General features: G+C 32.7%; 9 protein-coding genes across 9 annotated transcripts; 6 read left to right on the top strand and 3 right to left on the bottom strand.

The window, feature by feature from the left end:
• Positions 1-561: 561 nt before the first annotated feature.
• Positions 562-3,551, bottom strand: DFA_02008 (uncharacterized protein; the record flags this gene model as incomplete). The annotated part of the gene is made up of 5 exons (XM_004359912.1): positions 562-827; positions 899-1,060; positions 1,147-2,176; positions 2,241-2,789; positions 2,910-3,551. 5 exons carry the CDS (start codon positions 3,549-3,551, stop codon positions 562-564), a joined length of 2,649 nt encoding a protein of 882 aa, XP_004359969.1.
• A 420-nt stretch (positions 3,552-3,971) lies between these two features.
• DFA_02007 (uncharacterized protein) lies at positions 3,972-4,465 on the top strand (the record flags this gene model as incomplete). Its single annotated transcript, XM_004359911.1, has 2 exons — positions 3,972-4,193; positions 4,280-4,465. The coding sequence occupies 2 exons, from the start codon at positions 3,972-3,974 to the stop codon at positions 4,463-4,465; spliced, it is 408 nt and encodes a 135-aa protein (XP_004359968.1).
• An 80-nt stretch (positions 4,466-4,545) lies between these two features.
• DFA_02006 (uncharacterized protein) lies at positions 4,546-7,302 on the bottom strand (the record flags this gene model as incomplete). Its single annotated transcript, XM_004359910.1, has 5 exons — positions 4,546-4,822; positions 4,885-5,203; positions 5,285-5,816; positions 5,856-6,678; positions 6,782-7,302. The coding sequence occupies 5 exons, from the start codon at positions 7,300-7,302 to the stop codon at positions 4,546-4,548; spliced, it is 2,472 nt and encodes an 823-aa protein (XP_004359967.1).
• Positions 7,303-7,482: 180 nt separating this feature from the next.
• utp13 (WD40 repeat-containing protein) lies at positions 7,483-12,042 on the top strand (the record flags this gene model as incomplete). Its single annotated transcript, XM_004359909.1, has 7 exons — positions 7,483-7,881; positions 7,945-8,410; positions 8,843-9,574; positions 9,648-10,266; positions 10,334-10,499; positions 10,581-11,770; positions 11,856-12,042. The coding sequence occupies 7 exons, from the start codon at positions 7,483-7,485 to the stop codon at positions 12,040-12,042; spliced, it is 3,759 nt and encodes a 1,252-aa protein (XP_004359966.1).
• A 226-nt stretch (positions 12,043-12,268) lies between these two features.
• DFA_02004 (uncharacterized protein) lies at positions 12,269-14,005 on the top strand (the record flags this gene model as incomplete). The annotated part of the gene is made up of 2 exons (XM_004359908.1): positions 12,269-12,301; positions 12,386-14,005. The coding sequence occupies 2 exons, from the start codon at positions 12,269-12,271 to the stop codon at positions 14,003-14,005; spliced, it is 1,653 nt and encodes a 550-aa protein (XP_004359965.1).
• Positions 14,006-14,079: 74 nt separating this feature from the next.
• Positions 14,080-15,225, bottom strand: DFA_02003 (uncharacterized protein; the record flags this gene model as incomplete). Its single annotated transcript, XM_004359907.1, has 3 exons — positions 14,080-14,087; positions 14,152-14,838; positions 14,937-15,225. 3 exons carry the CDS (start codon positions 15,223-15,225, stop codon positions 14,080-14,082), a joined length of 984 nt encoding a protein of 327 aa, XP_004359964.1.
• A 548-nt stretch (positions 15,226-15,773) lies between these two features.
• On the top strand, positions 15,774-17,099 carry mfeA (peroxisomal multifunctional enzyme; the record flags this gene model as incomplete). The annotated part of the gene is made up of 1 exon (XM_004359906.1): positions 15,774-17,099. The coding sequence occupies one exon, from the start codon at positions 15,774-15,776 to the stop codon at positions 17,097-17,099; it is 1,326 nt and encodes a 441-aa protein (XP_004359963.1).
• A 208-nt stretch (positions 17,100-17,307) lies between these two features.
• Positions 17,308-19,071, top strand: DFA_02001 (uncharacterized protein; the record flags this gene model as incomplete). The annotated part of the gene is made up of 6 exons (XM_004359905.1): positions 17,308-17,472; positions 17,596-18,050; positions 18,142-18,167; positions 18,210-18,474; positions 18,554-18,787; positions 19,062-19,071. 6 exons carry the CDS (start codon positions 17,308-17,310, stop codon positions 19,069-19,071), a joined length of 1,155 nt encoding a protein of 384 aa, XP_004359962.1.
• A 110-nt stretch (positions 19,072-19,181) lies between these two features.
• DFA_02000 (uncharacterized protein) lies at positions 19,182-24,256 on the top strand (the record flags this gene model as incomplete). The annotated part of the gene is made up of 6 exons (XM_004359904.1): positions 19,182-19,328; positions 19,405-19,661; positions 19,726-20,737; positions 20,967-21,140; positions 21,237-24,160; positions 24,229-24,256. The coding sequence occupies 6 exons, from the start codon at positions 19,182-19,184 to the stop codon at positions 24,254-24,256; spliced, it is 4,542 nt and encodes a 1,513-aa protein (XP_004359961.1).
• Positions 24,257-24,262: the final 6 nt, after the last annotated feature.

Below are 24,262 nucleotides of genomic sequence, written 5' to 3'. Positions count from 1 at the left end.
CATAAATAATGGTGTTTTAGAAAAGGGAATAGACAAAAAATATATTGCAATTTGTTCTCTGTCTATTAAAATTATTTTTAAAAATGAATATTAATGTTAATTTTATTGGGATGTTATTAATAATCATGGAAATGTACATATATTAATTTTTATCTATCATTACAAGGATCGTTTTGATCCCTTTGGGTTAGTTTATGAGCAGTTGCTTGTTTCATATTGAGACTACCTTGGATGATAGTTTTCCAGTTTTCTTCATTCTTCATTGTTTCATTAAAAACCAGTGGCATAAGGAACGATCTAATCTGAGGAACTGAAAAGATCTTTCTCTGAATACCAACCAAATTATTGGCATTGTCCCATGATCCTTCCATTTTGAATATTAAATCCTTGTTTGTTAGTTTCTCATTGTCCTTTGTCAGTTGCAAGAAAGGACTACGAGAAAGGACCACGGGATAAATATGGTTATCTACACAACAAACACTATTAATCTTTGCTCTTAGTTCGCCAACTTGAGAGAGAGAGAGAAAGAGAGGATTAGTGGATTCAAATAATAATTTTGAATTATCTTTTCTTCTTTGTTATACCTCTTTTCCAAAAAGATTCTTTTACTGCATCCATATCAACTTTAACTTCTTGGTCGTCAGAACCCCATTCTTGTTGGTGAGCATCATCGTCTATCTTGACATGGTCATCTTTAATCTTTCCCCACATAATGTCAGCCATTGATAAAAGAATCAACACTTTAACACCGTTTTTCGACAAGAATTGTACGACATCCAATGAAGGTGTATCATTTGCATTCTCTAAACCTAAAATACAAATACAAACTAAAAAAAAAAACAAAAACAAAAAGATTAGCTTATATGTATATATATATATAATATATTTTATATTTTACCTTTAGACCAAGGTAAAATTAAATCACCAAGATTTGATTTCCCATAATCACTATCGGTAGCAGCTGGCCAATCGACAAAGCAAGGACTCTTAATTTCATCTCCTTGTTGACTATATACATAATAACAAGATGGGTCAAGAGTATTATTACAAACACTTGGGCCTATTTATAAAAAAAAAAAAAGAGTAAATAATTAATTATTCCTAAAAATTTTGTTTTTTTTTTTTTTTTTTTTGATTAGAACATACTTGTATTACAACCCCAACCAAATGAAAGTAAACTACTTTTACCAACATTTTGAACACCAAAGATACTAATATAGCTACGGTTGATAATGGATTTACGAAGTTGGTTGATTGGAGAAACAACGTTTAAAAACTTGACAATGTTTGATCTATCTTGATTGTTGAATTTATGATGAAAGATTGGATGAGGAACTTGCATATAAATCTCATTATCGAATTGTGATCCAAAACTAGAGGCCATTTTTAACAAATGGTCGACTACATTCAACTCCATCTCTTGAAGTGTTTTTGGAGAGGACAGTTGCATGTCATCCAAGTTGTATTGACCCTGTGCGTAAAAGTACAATAGGTTAACTCGGAGATGGTACTCCTTGTCAGCCTTGTCGAGCGAAAAGTGAGGGAAGAGATTAGGGAACCAAGTCTTTAACTTTTCGCCGAGTGTTCTAAATATCGATCCCCAGTAAAATGGTGTTAGAGACGGAAGAGGAGCATTTAGTTGACGAAGCACGACAAGGTAGATGGCCGGTTGAATGGCTTCAAAGAGTGATCGCACAAAAGGTGGTTTCTTCTTGGATGCCTTGGATGCAGAGAACATTGATTTCCATTTTTTGACCAACTGGCCAAACGGAATGCAAGGCAAAAGATATTCCTTTTGATAGACATCAAGGGTATTGGTTTGAATGCTGCTCCAATACTTTTCAAGGTGGATGCTTTTCGACTTGTCTGTTTGCTTGATAAATTCCTTTGGATTGGCGACAATCTTTTGAAGCTCCTCGTACTCTGAGTTCTTGGAGGCTGCAATACGAGAGCATGTGATTAATTCATCTTCCAAAGCTTGGTCGATAATCTCGCCACTACCCTGAAGCAGACTCAAACGTGATGTGTCATCGGGCACAAGATCAACTTCCACTCCAAGCAATTCATCCAATTCCACCAATCGCTGTTCCATCTCCAAATCCCCATTCTCTCCACAAATGGCTAAATGAAACATTGATAACCTGAGAATATGAGTTAAAAATAATTCCTCAGAGTACTAATAAAAAGATATAAAATTAATTACCAATAGTTACTATTGTATATAAATAAACACCACATACCTTTATAGTTTTTGAAGGAATTTCAATCCAAAGATATCGATTTGAAAATTTACTGTTGTGATATGGTTGAACTATCTTTAATTTAAAAGTACTGAGGTAATGCAGATTGGCATTGTGGATGGTTATCTCGAGGCTGTGAGTCTCCTTTCTATCGATGGCGGCTGTCCATTGAGATTGGCTCTCACAGTCTGAAAACATGTGAAGATTGATTCCAGAGATCTTGGCAACCATTTGATTTGAGCTAGGATTAAAAATGGCAGTATCAACGTTGTACGAGGAGGTTTTAAAAATTGCTGGTTCTTGTACTAAATCTGGAGCTTGAATTTTCTCTTTAACTAACTTTTCATCAATATCCAACGCCATTAAATACGCCTTGAATCCCTTATTATGTGGAAACCCTTGTTTCAACCCTTTGGTGAAAATGGTTTCGGGTGACTCGTACATGCCAACTCCTAGGGGAAGTGAACTCATAGAGTGTATCCAAGTGCCAAAACTAGTATCATATTCTTGATTGGGTATTAATTTGTGCAAATCATTAACCATTTCCTCCTATAATAATAATAATAATAATAATAATAATAATAATAATAATAATAATAATAATAAATAGTCAATAGTCAGTATAAATTAAAAATATATTATAATAATCAAATAGTTCTTTTTACTTACATATTCAGGAGATAATACTGGGTTTTCTTTTCTTTTGTATCTCCCCAACAGAACTCTAAAGAGTGGATAAAGGTCGAAATTTGATGAAGATGCATACACCAAAGTACGGTGATAATGGTCGTCAGTCAAGAGAAAGTTGGTAAAGATGGTGTCGGAAAAGTGGTGGGCCTTGAGAAAAATGGTTGTTGCCTTGTCCCAAACAGGTGCCGAGCCAAAGGTGATACAACTGAGACTGGTTGTCAATTTGTAGTTTACTCGTGATACCAACAAGGCTGTCAGTGCCTGCGCTATGCACCCACCAGAAGAATAACCAACGACGTGTACAGAGTAGTTTTTCAAAAGGTAGTACTCTAGAGGCTGTACATGAAAGTACCGGTTGACGATACCTATATAAGCAGAGTCGACAGACCCGTTCTCTGGCTTCTGATTATCGAGTGGTTCCATTACGCCACTCGGAAGTAAATCGGTTGAGTCTCCAATTGCCAAGTATACCTGTAACTTTTGGTCATCTATAAAGTAAAGATGTTTGTAGGTGTTGCGTTCATTTCCATTACAAAAATGAAATAGAGGTGAAAGTGATGATAATAATGGCGATGATTCTTCTAACAAAGAACAACAATACAATGAAAAATCATAAGACATTATTGCTATCTATCTATCTATCTATCTATCTATCTATCTATCTATCTATCTATCTATCTATCTATCTATCTATCTATCTATCTATCTATCTATCTATATCTGTGTTATTGGCAAAATGATAAAGTACTCTTGCACAAGAGTTCATCTAAACAAGTAGACGCAGAAAAATGGGTTCAAATGATATCTAGTATCTGATCCCCATTGTTTTTCTGTACATTCTTTGCTATCGGTGTTATTGTGAGTGCTAACCTTATACTTTATATTCTAATTAATTTAAATGAATAGAATAGGTAGATATTGATTCTTGTGATCTGATCAAATAATATTAAAATAAAAAATAAAAAGAAACATCTCGTTCGCATGTACATATTCGTTTTAACGAAATTAAATTAATTATGTATAATAATAATTGATCAAACAATGAATGCAACCATTTCTACTTCATCATCAATAGTTCTCTTTAGAAGAGTAATAAGAGAGGGACTGAGATATAGAGCATTCAAACAAGATAGTTGGTGGAGAAATAATGTTAAAGAGTTGTTTAGAGAGAATAAATCAGTTAGTGATCCCAAAGAAATAGAATCACTTCAATCACGTGTTAAATCATATCGTTTCTATTTAAAGGCATCTAAAGATATACAAGTATGTTGATGATAATGATGATGATAATGATGATCAAAAATTTTTGACCCCCCTCGCAGTCTTATCTAACAGCTCTTTCATAATAGAACTTATTAGAAGAGTATAATATTGGTATCCCTGTAAGAGAACGTTTAGAAAAGTCATCAAACAGAGTTGGTTTGAAATTACCAGAATGGCCAGAGGTTAGAGAACAACAAATTAGAGCAAGAGAACAACAAAATAATCGTAGTACTTTAGCAGACCAAAACAACACTGATAAACCACAACAATAAACAACTTTCACCAATAGTACATGGCTATTGTACGTTTTAAAAGAAATATATTTTAAAAGGATACAAACTCTCCATTTGTTTTATTTAAGTAAAGCAGAGATAAGTTCTAAATTTTCTGTAACCTTTTTGTTTTGGTTTCCAGCAATTATACTAATAATAATTGATCTATCGCATTCCCATGAATCCTTGAGTGATCTATGTACAAACAACATTGTTCCTAGTGCACAAACCAATCTCAACATGACATCTCCATCTGATCCGAGTTCTCTTGTGATGGTTTGTTCGATAAGAGTTAAAATAAACAAATTGATTTTGTTGTCAATCGAATCTTTGTTATTAACTGCAAGTACTGTTAAACTATAAAAATGAAGATGATTAATATATATCTATATATATTTTTTGATTTAAAATATATTTACTCTAATAACAAGGTAGAAAAAGTAGTTGAAAATGGCTTATCAGATTGAGCAAGTGATTGATAGATTTGGTTAAAATGATTTGCAATTTGATGGATCTTTGAAAGTACCAACTTTCTCATATCGAATCGAATAAGATTCACCAATATCTTGATGATAAGACCCTGGCTGGTGAGGTTGGGGAGTGAGAATGGTAGTTTTGAAATTTCAATTGAATGATTCATTAAATTTTCAAAGAGATTGAGTTGGTTGTTTTGGATCATGCTATCAAACTTTTTGGCTGCACTTGGATGCATAACCATGGTTCTTAATAAATCTAAAACTATAAAAAAAAAAAAAAAAAAAAGTAGAGAAATTAGTTTAAATTTTTTTGTTTTTTTTTTTTTTTTTTTTTTTTCCGTACTTGGAATGAGTTGACCATTTTGATTTGACCATTTCAAAAGTTTTGAAATAATTCTATATTGATTATCACTAAATGATGAGGCATGATATCTTGAAGTTTCTTTAATTGTAGCAAAAATAGATTTAACTTGGTTGATTTCATCTTCGTCCAACTTTAAATTATCTTGTTGTTGTTGTGGGTTGAATTCTCTGAGTTTTGTCAATAATACTTCGACATTGTTGGCTTGTTCAAAGTAAACATAGGAACCTTGAGGAATATATTGATTTGGTTGAATCAAGTCTTCTGGAGCCCCAGACGACGATGATGGTGGGGCTGGTCCAAAATTGTTACTATTTGGTGCAGAGCCTGGGACGTATCGATTGCCACCGGTTAGAGGATCGGCGTTTATTGGATCGTGGCCAATAGTCATGGATTGGTCAGTATTTTGAATGAGGAATCCTGCGATATCATCGAGGAAACGTTGGTCCAGCTGGTTCTTCCACATAAATTGTTGTGCAACTTCATATGGATTCTCACCAAGATTGTAGCCCAACTTAAACATTGTTCCTTCATTTACGTCAATGTCAAATACATAGTCGTACTCTTTTCCTTCAAATACCGTTTTGTTCTTGGGAGCGGCATTGGACTTGTTTGAATCAACGACTTCTCCAATCTTGATCCAATCATTGTCAGTGGCGCTCCATTGATAGGCCATGGCTTTACCATCCTCACGAATGACCCTAGTCTCTCCATCTTTACGTCCTGGTTGACTGGACAATGACGACTTTTCTTTGAGATCACTCATCTTGATGTCACCGATATTGTCAGACTGAATTTGTTGTTGGGCTAGCTGTTGATGATAAAGTTCTATGGTTTGTGGATCGGCATAACGAGATTCATTTCTTGTCCACACACGAGCAACACCGTCAGAACATGCAGTGACAATATCTCCATTGATACTGACAGCCAAGGACCAAATACCAGATGGATGGGCTATATTTTGTACACATTCACCATCGGCCCAAATACGAAGTGATCTGTCCTCACTGCAACTGACAAAACCAACAGAGGGGACATAGCCTACGGCATAGACAAAAGATTGGTGACCCGAAAATTCTTGAACCAAATCACCTTCAAATGTCCAAACGGCAAGTAGACCATCGTTTGAGCAGGAAATAAACATTTGAAGCTCTGGAACAAGTGCCAATCCTCTTACACAATCCTTGTGTTTGTTGAGGGTCTTGAAAAGTTCATATTTTGATGTTGTGGCTGATTTTCTCCAAATAATAATAGACTTGTCTGCCGATGCACTAACAATATCACCATTTGGTAATCCAAGAACAGACCATACAGCCCTTTCATGCTTTGTTAAAGTTTGTATACATTCTGCATTATCTGACCACAATTTAATTGTACTAGAGAAAAAAAAAAAAAAATTAAAAAAAAAAAATAATAGAGAAATTAAAAAGATAAGCAAGTAAGTTCTCTTTTGATTTTTGTTCTTTTCTTTTCTCTTACTTGTCCCAACTACCAGAAATAATTAAACCATCATTTGTTTGAGATAGTGTAGAAATAGAATCAGTATGACCAATCAAAGTAAGAATTGGTGACTTTGAAGCATCTTGTTGGTCCTTTGGGTCTCTTGGAATGGCATTTTTATCCCAAACATAGATAACCTTATCATTTCCTCCGGATGCAAACAATCTCTGGTGAACATTATTTGGCTTTAAAGCTGTCAAGGCACCAACAAAATGGCTATGTGCATATAGGGCCATAGATGGCATCTCTCCAATTGGTGAATAGACATCCCAAACACGTACAGTAAAATCACGTGATCCTGTTACAATTCTACCGTCATAGAGTACACAAACTGATCTAACATCTTTACTATGTCCTCTCAACTCTTTTGAAAGTTTATAATTAATTATTGATTTTGTTGTTGTTGATGTTGATGATGATGATGATGATGGGTTTGTACCAGCAGTAGTAGTAACATTATTGCTATTATTATTATTATTATTATTATTATTATCTGACATTATATAAATAAATTGATAAAGATAAATGAATGAAATAAAGATAAAAAAAAAAGTGAATGATTCATCAAAGAGGCTGAAGATCAACCTTTAATTAATTTTTTATTATTATTTTTGTTTTTTTTATCTTCAAAAAAGGTAGCTTTGTCAACGAGTCAGGTTGATTGAAATAGATAGCAGATAATGACTTCTATAAGCAATAAAATAGTCAAAAGAAATATAAATACAGATGAAAGTACAACAACAACAACAACAACAACAACAGAAAAAACAACGGTTACTCTAGATAACAACGAGATCATAAGACAAAGAAGAGAAATGATAGAATCAAAAAAGAGAAAAAAGACTATAATCTACTACACAGTTATTATATTGTTTATAGTCATATTCTTTTTGGGGACTGAAGTTAAAATGGTAGAATCTACCACTGCTATGAATAGAGTAATCGAACTAAACTATACTCAAATTGAACTTGTTATAAAAAAATCTCCTCCTCTTCCTCCTCCTCTTGCTCAAATCAATTCTTCTCTACTACAACACAATGATTCAAATATTCAAGCAACAACTCCATTTCTCTTATTGGTATGTATTCTATCATCAAAAAAAAAATAATCTTTCTTTCTTTTCTAAACTCTTCTTTTAAAGTTGTATAGAGATGAATGTAGTTTCTCAAAGCAAATGATACCAATATTTGATGAATTATCAAATATCTTTCCTCAAATACCACATTATAGATACAATAATAAGATTCCCTCATCGATTGGATATTCCAGATTAACACCGACCATTGTTTTGGTACATAAAAATCATTCCTCCTCTCTAACAACAAAAACCAACATTGACAATAATAATAGTGGTATCGATAATCAAAATAATAATAATAATAATAATAATAATAATAATAATAATAATAATAATAATAATAATAATAATAATAATAATAATAATAATAATAATATTTCAGACACCAAAAATATGGGTATAAAGTACTTTAGATATACTGGTATAAAGTCATTTGGAAATCTCAAACAATGGATCATTGAATCAACCAAATTGAATCCAATCAATGATGACACCCAACAACAACAACAGACAAACCCTACGATTGAAAGTTTGAAATCTATTATTGATAAACTTGTCGTAGCAGCAATCGAACAACAAACACTTCCTCCATTACCTTCTTGGGGTGAATCGATAGAAATCAATCCCTATTTTGTCAGACAATGGTTTCTCTATTTTAGCTCTATATATATACTACTTGTAGCATTAAAATCGATTAATACTATTCTACTTGATTCATCCTTTCCTTTTTACACTCTCTTAAAAAGAAAAAGGACCAATCCCTCCTCGCAGCATCACTCAAAAACCGAATAAATAGTCTTTTTTTTTTTTGATAATAATTTTTTTCTCTCTTGAAAACAAAAACGAACGAGACGAAAGATTGTTATTATCTTTTTTTTTTCATCTCAAAGTCTCTTATTAAAAAAGATTTATCTATATCTATATACATAATCATTTTAGTTTTAGAATAATATATAATAAGAAGAAGAAGAAGAAGAGATGAGCATTGACCTTTCAAAAGTTAAATTTGTTCAAGTAGTAGATGATGAAGATTTAAGTGATTATGAAGAAGAACAAGAGGAGGAGGAGGAGGAGGAAGAAGAGACAAAGGTCGCAAAAGTTGATGCGGAAACAGAAGAAGAGAAAAAAATGTCACAAAAGAGAAAATTAAAGTCATTGTTTAAACCAGATTACTCTATATCATCATTGTATACTGGTGGTTTTATTACAGTATCACATGACTCTAAATTCATTATATCAACCAATGGATATACTCTATGTTTTACAGAGAGTGACAGTGGTATCGAATATTGTCAACCATTAAAATTGGATGCAAAGGTTTCTTCATTTGCAATCAATAGCAAGTCTAATCTATTGGTTGTTGCATTAAACAATAATATAGTTCAATTGTATAAATTGATTTATAATGATATCGATACTACTACTACTACTACTACTACTACTACTACTACTACTACTACTACTACTACTACTACTACTACTACTACTACTACTGCTTCTACAACCTCTGATGACAAAGAACAACAACAACAAAGAATAGAATTTAAATTGGAAAAGCAATTTAAATGTGGAGAGTCACCAATCAATAGTATCGATTTTCATTCATCAAGTGTACTTGTAGCTATCGGTTCTTCTGATGGAATAGTTCAAGTATGGGATGTAGAAAAGGGTTATTGTACTCATCAATTTAAAGGTAAATATAAGTATATAAATATATATAATACTATCATTTGATATTAAATTCTTTCTATTTTATTTTTTAATAGAAAATTATGGAGTTGTATCTATTGTGAAATTCCATCCAAAACAATTATTTATTGTTGCTGTTAGTGATGATTCCAAAATTAGATTGTGGGATTTATTTGGAAAGAATCATTTTGTATTGGACAACCATCTTTCAGTTGTATCATCTTTGACATTTACAAATGATAGTAAATTATTGGTATCTGCAGGACGTGACAAGGTAATTAATGTTTGGAACATTGAAAAGAGTATTGCTGCTGCCGCCAGCGGGAATAATGCACCAAACGCTACAACCACCATAGTGACACCGCAAAAGACTATACCAATATTCCAAGAACTTGGAGGAATGATCGCTCTTCCAAATAGATACTATCAAAATGTTGAATCATGTCAACTTCCTCAAGAGTTTATTGAAAAGATAAACAAAACAATTATCAAATTAAATGGAATCAATCAACAAACAAACACAGTAAACAATTTGAATATAGTAGTTGGTGGAGAAGATGTTTTAAGAGCATGGTGTATCGAAACTGGTGAATGCCTTTGGAATGACCAAGGTATCGAATTTAAAAAGAAAACTCAAAAGGAAATGGAAAAAGCTTCTGAATTTTTAAATAATCCAAATATTATTACATCTGTTTTGTAAGTAAATTAATAATTAATTAATAATATTAAATATTAATTTTAATTTTTTTTTTTTTTTTTTTAGATGTCGTGGTGATTTATTATTATCAATCACATCAGAACATAATATTATGAAATTTAATACAAATACAATGGAAAGAAATGGTGAAATTATTGGTTACAATGATGAAATTGTTGATATCAAATATATTGATCAAGATAATATTGCTGTTGCAACAAATTCAAATGAAGTATGCATAGTTTAATTTATTATAATATTTATATATATATATTAACTATTTATTTCTTTTTTTTTTAAATTTAATTTTTAGATTAGATGTTATAATTTAAAAACTAAACAACCAAAATTACTTAGAGGTCATGAAAATTTAGTAATGTCATTGGACGTTTCTGCCGATGGAAAGACAATAGTATCGGCATCAAAAGATCATACTATAAGATTGTGGGATGCCAATCAACATAAATGTATTGCAATTGGAAAGGGACATACATCCGAGGTTACAAGTGTTGCCATCTCCAAGAAAGCAGGATCCAATCGATTTGCAATCTCTGGTAGTGGTGATAAAACAATTAAATTGTGGAAACTACCAAATACAGATGCCAAGACAACAACAACATCACAACCACTATTACAAGTTAGTAAAACAGTTGTTGCACACGAAAAGGATATCAACTGTATTGCAATTGCACCAAATGATAAGATTTGTGCATCGGCATCACAAGATGGTTATGTTAAAATATGGAATATATCAGACCTTTCATTGGTACAATCATTCAAGGCTCATAAAAGAGGTATTTGGTATACAGAATTTTCACCAGTCGATCAGTGTCTCTTGACCTGTTCGGCTGATGGTACCATAAAGTTGTGGTCACTTGTTGATTACACTTGTCTCAAGACATTAGAGGGACATCAAACATCGGTTTTGAGAGCATCTTTTGTTACCTATGGTATGCAAGTCATATCTAGTAGTAGCGATGGTCTCTTGAAATTATGGACCATCAAGACGAGCGAATGTGTAGCTACATTTGACGAAGAGAATGCTCACCAAAACAGCAAGGTGTGGTCATTGGCAGTCAACCACAACTCCAAGGACAAGGAACATCCTCAATTTATCACTGGTGGATCCGATTCAAAGATTATTGTTTGGAGCGATCATACTGTTACAGAACAGGAAAAACATCACCGCAAACAAGAAGAACAAATCCTCAACCAACAAATGTTGGATACTTCACTTTTAAAAAAAGATTATTCTCGATCTTTAAAGTTGGCTTTGATTTTGAATCAACCTCATCAATCTTTAAGAATATTTCAAACAATTGTAATGGAACAAGACAAACAAATAGAGGAAAATAACCAAGACAACAATTCTCTAATGAAATCGGTTCTTTCAAAACTTTCAACAAATGATTTGTTAAAGTGTCTCAAATATATTAGAGACTGGAATACAAATTCAAGATTTGTTCATGTCTCTCAAATTGTTTTATATTCAATTTTGACTTTGTAAGTAAAAAAAAAAGAAAAAAGAAAAAAGAAAAGAAATATTTATAAATTATTTTTTATTAATTCTCAATTTCTTTTTTAATAGATTAAAAGCAGAACAATTATTATCTTTTGAAAAAGAATTGGCTACTCTTTTAGAGTCAATGATTCCATATAATGAAAAACATTTCAACAGAGTAGATCGTATCATTCAAAAAACTTATTTATTGGATTACACCATCGCATCAATCAACCCAACACTTACCAGTAATAATATCTTTAACAAAAATTAAATTGGATCTAGATGTACGAAAAAAATAAATATCTCTTAATGATATATATATTTTCAAAAAAAAAATAATTACCAAATTTGGAAAAAAAATTTTTTTTTACTTATCACTAGAGATTTTTCATACTATTCATAGTTCTACTTTTTTTTCTATAGTTTTCAAACCATTCTACATAACCACATTGTTTATTATTATAGATTTCATTATATATATAAAAAAAAAAAAAGATATGACCAAAGATAGTACTAAAGGAGTACTTAGTGTAAGTATTTTTTTAAAAATATTTATGATACTATTTTTTGGTACTCACACTTTTTTATTTTATTTTATTTTTTTTGTTTTAAAGGTATTCGATTTTGTTCAATCAAGAAAGTATTTTGGATTGGATATACCAGTTTCATCGTTAACAACGGCCATTCAATCATGGTGGGCTTATCAAAAATATCAATGTGATAAATACAACCCAAATGGTTTTATTCAAGGTAGAAAATCTGGACTAAGATTAAACTTTCACCAAAAGTATAGAATTCAAATTAAAAAGGATGTCGATGGTGGAACTATTCTCCAAATTGATTATTGGGCAAGAATTAAAAAACTGGGTATTGCTGCTGCTTTTATCACTTATGGAATCACCGCTGCTGTTGGTTGTGGTACTCTTTCCTATTTTCTTATTGAAGCAAGAAAATTCCTTCGTTCTTTTTGGGATTGGTTTGATGGTACCTATCAAGTTGTAAATGTTCAGGTACTTGTAAATGAAGAACATTTATCATCAGCTTTTAAAAAGGAAATGCAACAACAAGAAATGCAACAACAACGTCAACGTCAAGAACCACCACCACCACAACAACAACCACCACAACAAGAAGTTGTTAGAAATCGTCCACCTCCTCCACCACCCAATTCTCAACAACACCAAAACAAATCAACTACTCATACAACTACAACTACAAACAACTATTATTCATACCTACCAGCAGCTTCTGGATCCCACCAATCATTCTACCCAGTTGGTTCTCAACCTCCCAACGCTATCTATCAAAATAACAATCTTCCCCCCCCTCCTCCTCAAGGTGTTGTTCCTCTTAATATGTCAGGATTTCAATACAGTTCATCTGCTCCACCACCTCCTCCAGGTGGTTTGTCAAATTTATTTGGAGTGGGACCAGTACCACCAGGAACAATTATCAACTCTGCCAATGCCTTCCCAGCATCTGCTAGTCAAAACGGAATCCAACCATTTATTTCAACTTCCTATCCACCAAACCCAATGAACTTTGCTGGAGCACCTCCAATGGGACAACCAGGAAATATGGGTATGGGAATGGGTGTAAGACCTCCTACTCCATCATCGGTTCAAGGAGGCATCTCACCACCCAATGGTATTTCTCCACCTCAAAGATTCTCTGGAGTTGGAATAGGAGATCAAATGTACTCCGGAAACCTTCAATCCTCAATGAACCAACCACCACCACAATATGGACAACAAAAATTAGATTCAATGTATGGAGAGTCAAATCACAATATTTTGGATGAATTTGCAAGTCAAATGCCACCAAGCAATATTTCTCCAAACTCATTGTCAACCGTACCTCCTCCCCCTCCACCAAGACCAATCTCTTCTTCTTCTTCTACTTCTTTAAACAATGGTTCAGTTCCTCCATTATCTTCAGGATCATTTATTCCACCTCAATCACAAGCAACATTTGTACCTCCCACTTCTACTGGATCGCAAATGCAAGAATCAAGTGGAACACAACAAGGTCCAATGTTTGGAACGGGTTCATCAAGTGTAGAAGACAATACAGTGAGAAGCCAACAATTACCTAGTAGTTCTGGAGATGCAAATAAACATTCTGGTCTTGGATTTGGATACACCTATCAACATTTGGTAGATTTGGATAAAAAATTCAAACAAAGACAACAAAATTTACAACAACAACCAGAAACTGGTTCACCATCAAATTAACAACAACAAATAAAAAGTTAAATTATATATTGTCATTTATATTTATATTTATTCGGAATAATAATTTTCGATAGTTACTTTACTAAATTCAGCAAAAGTCATTCCTGGTTGATATTGACCAACGGCAACATCCTCTGTCTTTATACCTTGTGGAGCATTCAATACTACATCTACATTTGGTTGCATAAAGACAGCAAAGGTAGATCTTCCAACACCTTTACTCTCTGGATATTTGATTGCTTGAACGGCATGTGGGGTGGCTCTGAGGATACCACCAGTTTGAACTTGAGAACATTCACCGATTTGATAGGCAATGCAATCACGTGGAATGATAACCTTTACCTCCTTACCATCACGTGATTTGGCATAGAGACCGGCAGCAGTATCTGGACATGCAATATCGGAATCTTTGACAACGTCAGACTCGTTGGTTACATTAAAGTACATGGCTGGACACAAACCAGTAAGACTGGAATGGTCATTGTGCCATCCACACCATGAATCACGAGTACGTTCAGTTTCGTCATGATCGATTGGGAAATAATACAAAAGACGAGCCTTGCAAGTCTTTGATTGATTGATAATGTTTTTGAGAGTGTCCTTTTCGTATCCCTGAACCTTGGTGCTTGTAAACATATCGCATTGCTCGGCAACCAACTCTCCAACATTTACCATTAATTGACCCAACTCCATAAATGCTGGACGAAGTTGTGGAAAGTCTTGAACTGGCCAAATGTTTGGATGACAACTCTCTGGGAATTCTTCTACCATCTTATTGTCTTCAAATGGTGTATCATATTGTGGATTATTATAATATGATCCTTTGTATTCATCTAAACAGAGAGATAGAGATAGATAAAAGATAAATAAGATAGAGTTTAAATAGAGAGAAATATATATATAGAGATAGATATAATTTAATTTAATTTACCGAAAACACCGGGTCTTAATATTTCTTTGCCGTGACTCCAACCGAAGGAGTAATTTGATGATTTGTGAACGGTTTTATTTTTAACATCATCGGGTAGAGCAGAGTATTGTGGTGCAAGTTGAAGAAGACTATCACGAAGTTGTTCAACCTTTGGAATTCCTTTTACTACCAACAATCCAATACCATTGAATCCGTATGCCTCTTCAATGCTTTTACCTAGATCCTTTTTATCAACAAGATCTGCATAATTTAATACGACTACTCCGTCTTTGGTCTTTTCTATTTCCATTCTCTCTCTCTTTTTGTGTTTAATATTACTATAGTACTTTAGAGAAAACTATAAAGGTTGAATCATTGATTGCTTTGAAATCATCAAAACGAAGCAACATTTAAAAAAATAAAATTAAAAAAAAAAAAAAAAAAAGATTTTTCGAGCTCTGGCCTTCGAAATTTCCTTCTGCAGATCCATGCTCTCTCTATTCGTTTGCCCTGTAGAAGGAAGATCTCTCTTCCACACAATCTGTCAATCCGCGCTTGGACTTGGAATTCAATTCTTTTTCAATTTAATGGTAATAAAAATATAAAATAAATAAAATGTGATTCAAAGATATTTTAATGTGTGCGCAGCATATAAGTATATATTTTTTGATTGTAAAATTCATACTAATATCAACGAGTAATAAATCCAAAAAAGGAAAGGCATGATCACTTCACAAATTTTTGTTTTTGTTTTTGTTTTTTTTTTTTTTGCACACTCTGTTAACTTTTTGCATTGTAATCATTTTTATATTTATTCATTTTTATTATATATTAGTCATATACACATATATATTTACAATGTCATCAGAATTATTATTTACTGATAGAGTAGTCATTATTACAGGAGCAGGAGGAGGTTTGGGTAGAGTTTATGCATTGGAATTTGCCAAACGTGGAGCAAAGGTTGTCGTAAATGATCTTGGTACTTCATCGTCGGGTGAAGGTAACAATGCAAAGGCTGCAGATAAAGTTGTAAATGAAATCAAGGCTGCTGGTGGTCAAGCAGTTGCCAACTATGACTCTGTAGAGGATGGTGAAAAGATTGCTCAAACTGCACTCAATGCCTTTGGTCGTATCGATATCGTCATCAACAATGCTGGTATCTTGAGAGATGTATCTTTTGGAAAGATGACTGATCAAGATTGGGATCTTGTCTATAGAGTACATGTCAAAGGTGCCTATAAACTTACTCGTGCCTGTTGGAATCATATGCGTGACAACAAGTATGGTCGTATCATTATGACTAGTTCAGCTGCTGGTCTCTATGGTAACTTTGGTCAAGCCAATTACTCTTCAATGAAGTTGGCTCTTGTTGGTCTCTCTAATACTCTCTCTCAAGAAGGAAAGGCTCGTAACATCAACGTTAATGCAATTGCACCAGTTGCTGGTTCACGTATGACTGAATCTGTCATGCCACCAGAAATCCTTCAAATGATGAAACCAGAGTTTGTCGTTCCATTGGTACTTTATCTTTGTCACGAATCTACCACAGAGAGTGGAAGTATCTTTGAAGTTGGTGCTGGTTGGGTTAGCAAGGTTCGTTTCCAAAGAAGTGCTGGTGTTCACAATGGTAACATCACTCCAGAATCAATCAGAGACAGTTGGTCACAAATTGAAAGTTTTGACAATCCACAATACCCAACCAATGCTACTGAATCTGTCAGTGGTATTTTAAGTGCTGTCAACAACAAACCAACCACTGGTCCAGTTCTTGTAAAGCCAACTAAACCAGCTGCCTCTGCTGCTGCTGCTGCCGCTCCTGCCTCTGTCAAGGTTGATGGTTTCAAGGCATCTGAAATCTTTGAACAAATTCAAAGAACCATTGCCACTGATGGTGCTGCTCTCGTCAAAAAGATCAATGGTGCCTACCAAATTGACATCAAGAATGATGCAGGTAAATCTCAATCTTGGAGTATCGATCTCAAGAATGGCAATGGAAGTATCACTGTAGGTCCAGCCACTGCCAAACAAGTTACCATTACCGTTGGTGATGAAGATTTTGTACAAATTATGACCGGTAAATTGAATGCCCAAACTGCTTTTATGAAATCAAAGTTAAAGATCTCTGGTAACATGAACTTGGCCACTAAACTTGGTGCAATCATGCAAAAATCAAAACTCTAAAAATATATATATATATATATATATATTACAAACAATTTAAAAAAAAAAAACAAAACATACATATATTAAAAATAAGATCTTATAATACATAAATAAATAAAAATCATTATAAAATTGTAATTATATTAGGGTGACTCATCAAAAAATAAAAAAACAATGGTATCGTAGAGTCTTCTTTTATTTATTTAAATACAGATGTAGAACAACAATGATAGATATTAGTAATCAATTTAAAGAGATTGTTAGAACAAATAGCAAATCAAATGCAAGGTCATCTTCCACCATCAAACAACAACAATCAACAACCAACATATTGAAATTTAGTAAACCATTACAAGAAAGAGATGTATTATTTAAAGCTTCCATTTCAATTGTATGTTATTATATTGAAACAATATTCACAAAGACCTCTTAGTTATCAACCATCAACTCTTTCTCTCTCTCTCTTCTCTCTTTCTCTCTCTTACTTTATTTCATTCTTTATTTCTCTTTGTAGCTTCATAATATAGATACACTTCGAGATATGTTGGTAGAGAATAGAGATTCTTATATTGATGCTGCCAAACATACCACTCAAAGGGGTACAAGTGGATTGGCAATGACTGATAGTGAAAGAGATGAGATTGATCGTATTTCAATCAAACAAATTGAAGTTTGTAATAATAGTATCAACAAGATGGAATCATTGGTGGCTGATACTTTTAAATTTCAACAAAGACAACAACAACAACAACAACAACAACAAACAACATCAACAATAACAAACATGGTAGATATGATTAGAGATGATCCAAATGATCTATTCTCTCGGGATCTTGGTCAATTTGATTGCAAGACAAGATTTTACTTTGCAGTCACTGATCAATTACATTGCTATCTCTCTCAAGTGACTAATCAATTTAAGAAACAAAGAGAATTTAGAGTAAATATAAAATTAAAAGAAAATGAAAGGTATGTTTATATTGTGATCATCATCATCATCATCGCCATTATTATCATGACAACAGGTTAGGCTAATCCAATCAATACATTTTCAAAAAAGATTTCAAAATAGTTTGAGTTCTCCTAGTATGTTTCCATCACTGGTAGAAAATGAAAATTTATATATAGAGGCTGACAACGAGCAACAAGAAACTATGGAAAATGAAACAAATGAAAATGCCAGCAGCAGTACCATTGAAAATGTAGAAATTAGAAATCGATCATTAAAGTCATCAAAAAATCAAACTTTATCTTCCTTGTCATCATTTGATAATACATTTGATGGTGATACACAAGACAATAGTTTTGATTTTGACGATGATGAAAAATTAATATATGAACAACAAAATCATCTTCTTCTTGGTGAATTGGAAACACTTCCCGATCAAATATTGTAGGTATAAGACGAAAACAACTGCAAAACAAAATTTGGGTCCTTAATTAATTTGTAACTTTTATTATTATTATTGTAGAACCATTAATCAAAGAATTGAAGAACTCTCTCAACTATTTGATCAGATTACACCCCACATATTGGCACAGAGAGAACAAATCGATTCAATCTATGACACTGGAGTTCATTCCACCAATTATATAGGAAGAGGAAATGAACAAATCTATCAAGCAACAAAAAAGACATTTGATTTTAGAGTGATGCTCCTCTTTTTTTTAATCATATCTTCACTTTCACTGCTATTCTTAAATTGGTATCAGGATTAGCATCAAAAACACTCACCCTTATTTAATACAAATTTCAATCAATTAGCTGGCTGGTGTGTCATCATTGGGGGTTGGTTCAATCAAAAAAAAAAAAAAGCAACAAAAAAAAAAAAAAAAAAAAAAAAGGTAGATTTTTATGTGTGTTAGTCAGTAAACAGAGAATGATCAACATAATAGGACACGCAATGAAGGTGGGGTTGGGGGGTTTGGTTGCAATCCCTTTGCCATCACACAATATTACAATTTTTATTTTTTTGGTAGTGGTTATTAAATAAATTGCAAGTACCAACAAGAACTCCCACCTCTGTACTGTATTTATTAAAATAATCATTCTTTCTACTCTTTCTACATTTCTAAAAAGTAAAGAGAGAGAGAGAAAAAATGGCTTTCTCAACCAATTTTATTTTCTCTTTGTTTTTGCTGATGTTAATTGCAAACACGATTGAAAAGGGTTCAGTTTTTGGATGGAATGAAGGTGGTGGACATCCCTTACAGATCCATATTGTTCCATTTACAAACATTGAAAAGGTAAGTAATAAAAAGATAAATATAGTTAAAAATGGTTTTTTAACTTTTTTTTTTTTTTTTTTTTTTTTTTTTAAAGATTAATAATGAATCAAAGGGTAAAAGTACATTTTTATCTGATCTAATAGCTAGTAAAATACATAGTATAAAATATCAAGATGAAAGTAATGATGATCCAGATGATGACCCAATGATGTCATTATCATTGATGGCATTGGATCATATCTTTATGTTGCTTTTAGAAAATGATCAAAGATCATTTATTTGGAATGAAGTTTATTATTTTGAAAAATGGTGGGAGTCTTTATCAGACCAAAAAAAACATTCATTTGATCTGTAATTATCAAACATTTTTTTTGCAACATTTTTATTTATTTATTAATTTTTTTTTTTTTTTTAGATTAATATCAAATGGAAGATTTGAATTTGTATCGGGAATGATGACAGTAATGGATGAAGGTATAACTCATTATCAAGACTTTATGGACCAAATGACTCAAGGACATCAGTGGTTGCAGAGTACATTTGGAGTTTTGCCCAAAGTTTATTGGAATACACAATCCCATGGCCATTCAGAGGCGATTGCTCATTTATTGTATAGCCAAACTCAAATTCGAGATTTGGTTATCAACAAGATCAATTCAGATCTTAAAAGCCAATTATTCTCGGACAAACATCTAGAGTTTTGGTGGAAACCAACCAAACAAGCATCAACATCTCTAAACTCTACCTTTTCTCTCTTTACTCATGTCATATCACATGACAATGTTTCCCTTTCATGCGGACCAAATCGGAGGATTTGTGAGCAATCCATGTCATTTCAGTCAATGATTTCGGATCTACTTGGAAAAAAGGAAAAGCAAGAGTCAACTGTTCATTTAAAAAACAACAGTGATAGTTTTCAAAACTACAATGTCACTCCACAAGACATTAAGTTTATTTCAACCAAACTATTGGAGCAATACAGAGCTCATGCATTATCCTATAGGACCAATCAATTACTAGTCCCATTTGGAGGAGATATCACAATGTTTGCCGTCCAGCCCTCCAGTACCCAATCGGCTCAACTCCACAAGTTAATGTCGCTATACGAGTCAGTTTTTGCCTATATAAATTCTGACAAGTCGCTTCACTGTCACATTGGATGGAGCACAGCTTCAGGTTATTTCGAAGCCTTGCGTTCCTCACCTTATCCCGTCGAATTGGCACCAGCCAAAACATTTGGTGAGGTTGATAAATCAAATGGCCAATTTGATGAACAGAACCAACTCGATCCCGACCAACTTTTGTTTGTTCCTGGAACACCTGTTATCCCAGATTCAAGAGAGTTTGGTACCTATCGTGGTGATTTGTTTTCACATTGCAACGATCAAGATCAATATTATATCTCTCAATACTCTTCAAATAGATATGTATGCAAGCAAAATAATTAATCTAAAAAAACAAAAGTCCATTCCTAACCTTTTTGAACTTTTTTTTAGTTAAAGATAAAACAAATGAACAACTTACTGAAAAAAGTCAAACAATCATGTTCTCTTTCTTCAAACGATTTATTTAATAATATCATGGTAAATATATATTTTTTAAAGTTTTTTTTATTTTTTTATTATATTATATTAACATTATTTCAACCTATTCTAGAACCTAGAAATCCAAGAGACAATATTTAATAGTTCAACAATTAAATATTTTGGTCAAGTTGTACCTTGGTGTCAATCTTTGTCGACTAGGTATCATCATGTCCTTTCCTCTAATGGTTTTATGTCACAATCTTTTTATGATAAATTAAATCAAAAAATTGATCATTGTAATATTGTATTAAATTTGATACTAGAGGTAAACATATATTCAAAAAGACAATATAAAAATATTTTTTCAATTTACTTATTCTTTCTAATTTATTTTTAAAAGAAATTTAATAGTGTTTTAATGGATTGCCAAGATCTTCAAGTTGATTCTTTTGATTCAAAATCAATGATTCCAATTTTAAAGACAAAACAACAGATTATTATCATTCAAAACTTGTTTGATCAAACAAAAGAAGAATTAATTTCTCTGTTTGTTGATACACCCAAGGTATCTGTAGTAAATTTAGACACTAGATCTCCAGTCATCGCCCAAATTAATCCAGTTTGGCTAGATGAAGAGTGGGATTCTGCACCCCATCAATTCCAACTCTTGTTTATTGCTAAAATCGAACCTCATTCGATAGCTAGTTTTGAAATCAAATATCATCCCAAAGGGTTGGTGACCGAGACTACAACACCCTCGGTAACTACCATTCTATCGTATCTACCAACCAGATCCAGTCAAAATAGCGATGGTTCTAGTCCATTCGTCATCCATTATGCAAGATTGGGAACGCAACAACCAGTGATAGAAAATCAAAATTATCGCCTAAAGATCAACCACTTGTCAGGTTCTCTAGAGTCTGTCTTGTTAAAGTCAACAAAAGATTCACAAGAAATTGCCCTTGAACAACAAAACCTACAATTTGTTCAGACCAACAACAATCAATCTCATAATTTTGTTGGTAGTGGTGATATTGGACAATCAAAATCACGGGATCCCTTTATGATAAGAATGATTAAAGGCAATTTGGTAGAGTCCATTTCTATATTTAGAAATAATACTCCATTTAAAAAGCAATTTATTCAATTGATCAGTGGCCAAGGTGATATTTCAAAATCAGTTTACCATGAAACTTCAATCATCACTGAAAATACAACTTTATCAACTCCAGTACTCAGATTTGCCACCCTTAAACAGACATCATCAAAATCATCAAACAACTTGATGATGACAATGGTAGCAAATAATAATATGAATAGTGGTGGAAATGTTATTGGAACAAATGGCCAAATAGCTACACCACCATTCCTTTATACAGATTCAAATGGATTGATTCTCTCTCGTAGAACACCACCTCAGCACAATAACCATCAAAACTCTTACCATTCGTCGTTTTACCCAATGACAAGTGTCGCTAGTCTTGGTGACTCGGCTTCAGTACAAGGTGTCAAACTACAAATCCTAACAAGAGTACCATTGGCTGTATCTTCTATTACCGAGGGGTCAATAGATATAATGTTGAGATCAAATCAAGCCAGAGATGCCAATAATAATCATGTTGTTGTGCCTCTTTGGCTAAACTTTGATGATCAAGTATCAATGTCACCTTCTTTTCCACATCATCTCTCTAGTTCCATCAACCAACCATTTATCGTTCAACTTGGAAGTGATAATGTAGTTGTTTCATGCAGCAGAAAATCCTATATTTCTGACATGAATAATATTCCACCATCTGTATCGGTTTTGGCAATGTCACCAATATTTAGACAAGACAGCATCGATGAACCAAAGGAAAAAGAAATCTACATTACCATTATGAACATTGATCGATCAATTAAAGGTACTCCAGTTACCAAAATAGATTTTGATCAAATATTTGCTTCTACTATGATGGCAACTGGTGGTGACATTCATCACAAAAGCACAGTTGATCCAATATCCATTTTAAAAGCAAATATCTCCCTTGATCATATTGTACCTCCTCAATATGAAAAGCAAGTCTCTCTACTACCAGGTCAAATATCAACTTTTATCTTATCGTTGCCAAAAGATAAATTATTTGGCCAACAACAACATTATTTTTGGAGAGAAAAAAAGCAATCTGATTCTCTTTTAAACAAATTAGAGGACTCTACAATTAATAAGGAAGATCAACCCAAACCTTTCAACTCACAACTGTTATACAAGGAAAGTAACAAGCAAGATCATGTTAAAAAAGATAACAAATTGGATGAGGAAAAATTAAATAATCTTTTAAAGTTGTTCAAATCTTCAAAAAATATTAAAACTAAAGATGAAATAGAAATAGAAATAGTTCCTAAACAACAACAACAACAACAACCACAACACCCACAACCACAACAACAACAACAACAACAACAGAAAAATGAATCTTTGGATAATAATAGTAATAATAATCAAAATAATTTATTTAAAGAATTGGAACAACAAAGAAAGATTAATAATCAATTACTAGAACAAATGAAGCAAATGACACAATTTACCAATGAAATCAAGAGTCAATTTGAAAACAATCAAATTCGAAATGAAGCACAACAAAAAGAATTGATTGAATCAATGCTAAGAGAAAAAGCTCAAGAGTTGGAATTATCCTACTCTAAGAAATTAAAAGAAAACTCTGAAAAGATTGAAGAATTATCAAACATTAACAATCAACTGTTGGAACAAAACAAAGATATGATTAACCAAATCAATCAATTAGAATCCTCTAAAGCAGCTCACTTTCCCCAACATCAACAACAACAACAACAACAACAAAGCCAACAGAAACAACAACAACAACAACAACAACAACAACAACAACAAAACCAAAAACCTTCAAATGGATTATTGGCAACTCTTATTAAAAAGTTAACTTTAAAAAGAATGGAGAACCAAAATGGAGTGACATCTGATATTCCCCAAAGTCCATTGGAAAAACATTTAAAAATGTTGGAGAGAGAATTAAACACACAGGCTCTACTTGTGAAACAACAACTTGTTGAAATCAAAAAGACTCCACCAAATCCATCAAAAGTACATGTCAAAGAAACAGTTTTGGGTATCATCAAGGACCAATTAAAATTAATAGACGATATCAAACAACAACTAGTCGAGAATCCTGATCTAAAGGAAAAGGAATTACAAGATTTTTATGACGGTACCATGTTGTTGGGAAAAAAGGAATTGTTTCCACAAAGAAGAGAAAAGATAAAGGATCATAGTGGAACCGACAACTTTTATATTGTTCTTTGTTGTGCTTTGTTTATAATGATTACATACGTACTTTGGATCTTTTCAAGAAATAGATTCCTACTCTATCAATACAAAGCTTTGAAAATGCAACACAAGGCAAATAATAATCA

This window comes from Cavenderia fasciculata (genome assembly GCF_000203815.1).
Source record: "Cavenderia fasciculata unplaced genomic scaffold Scf_Dfasci-F-a-25c12.r2-5, whole genome shotgun sequence".
NCBI classification, from domain to species: domain Eukaryota; phylum Evosea; class Eumycetozoa; order Acytosteliales; family Cavenderiaceae; genus Cavenderia; species Cavenderia fasciculata.
This window is presented reverse-complemented; position numbering and strand designations above follow the sequence as displayed.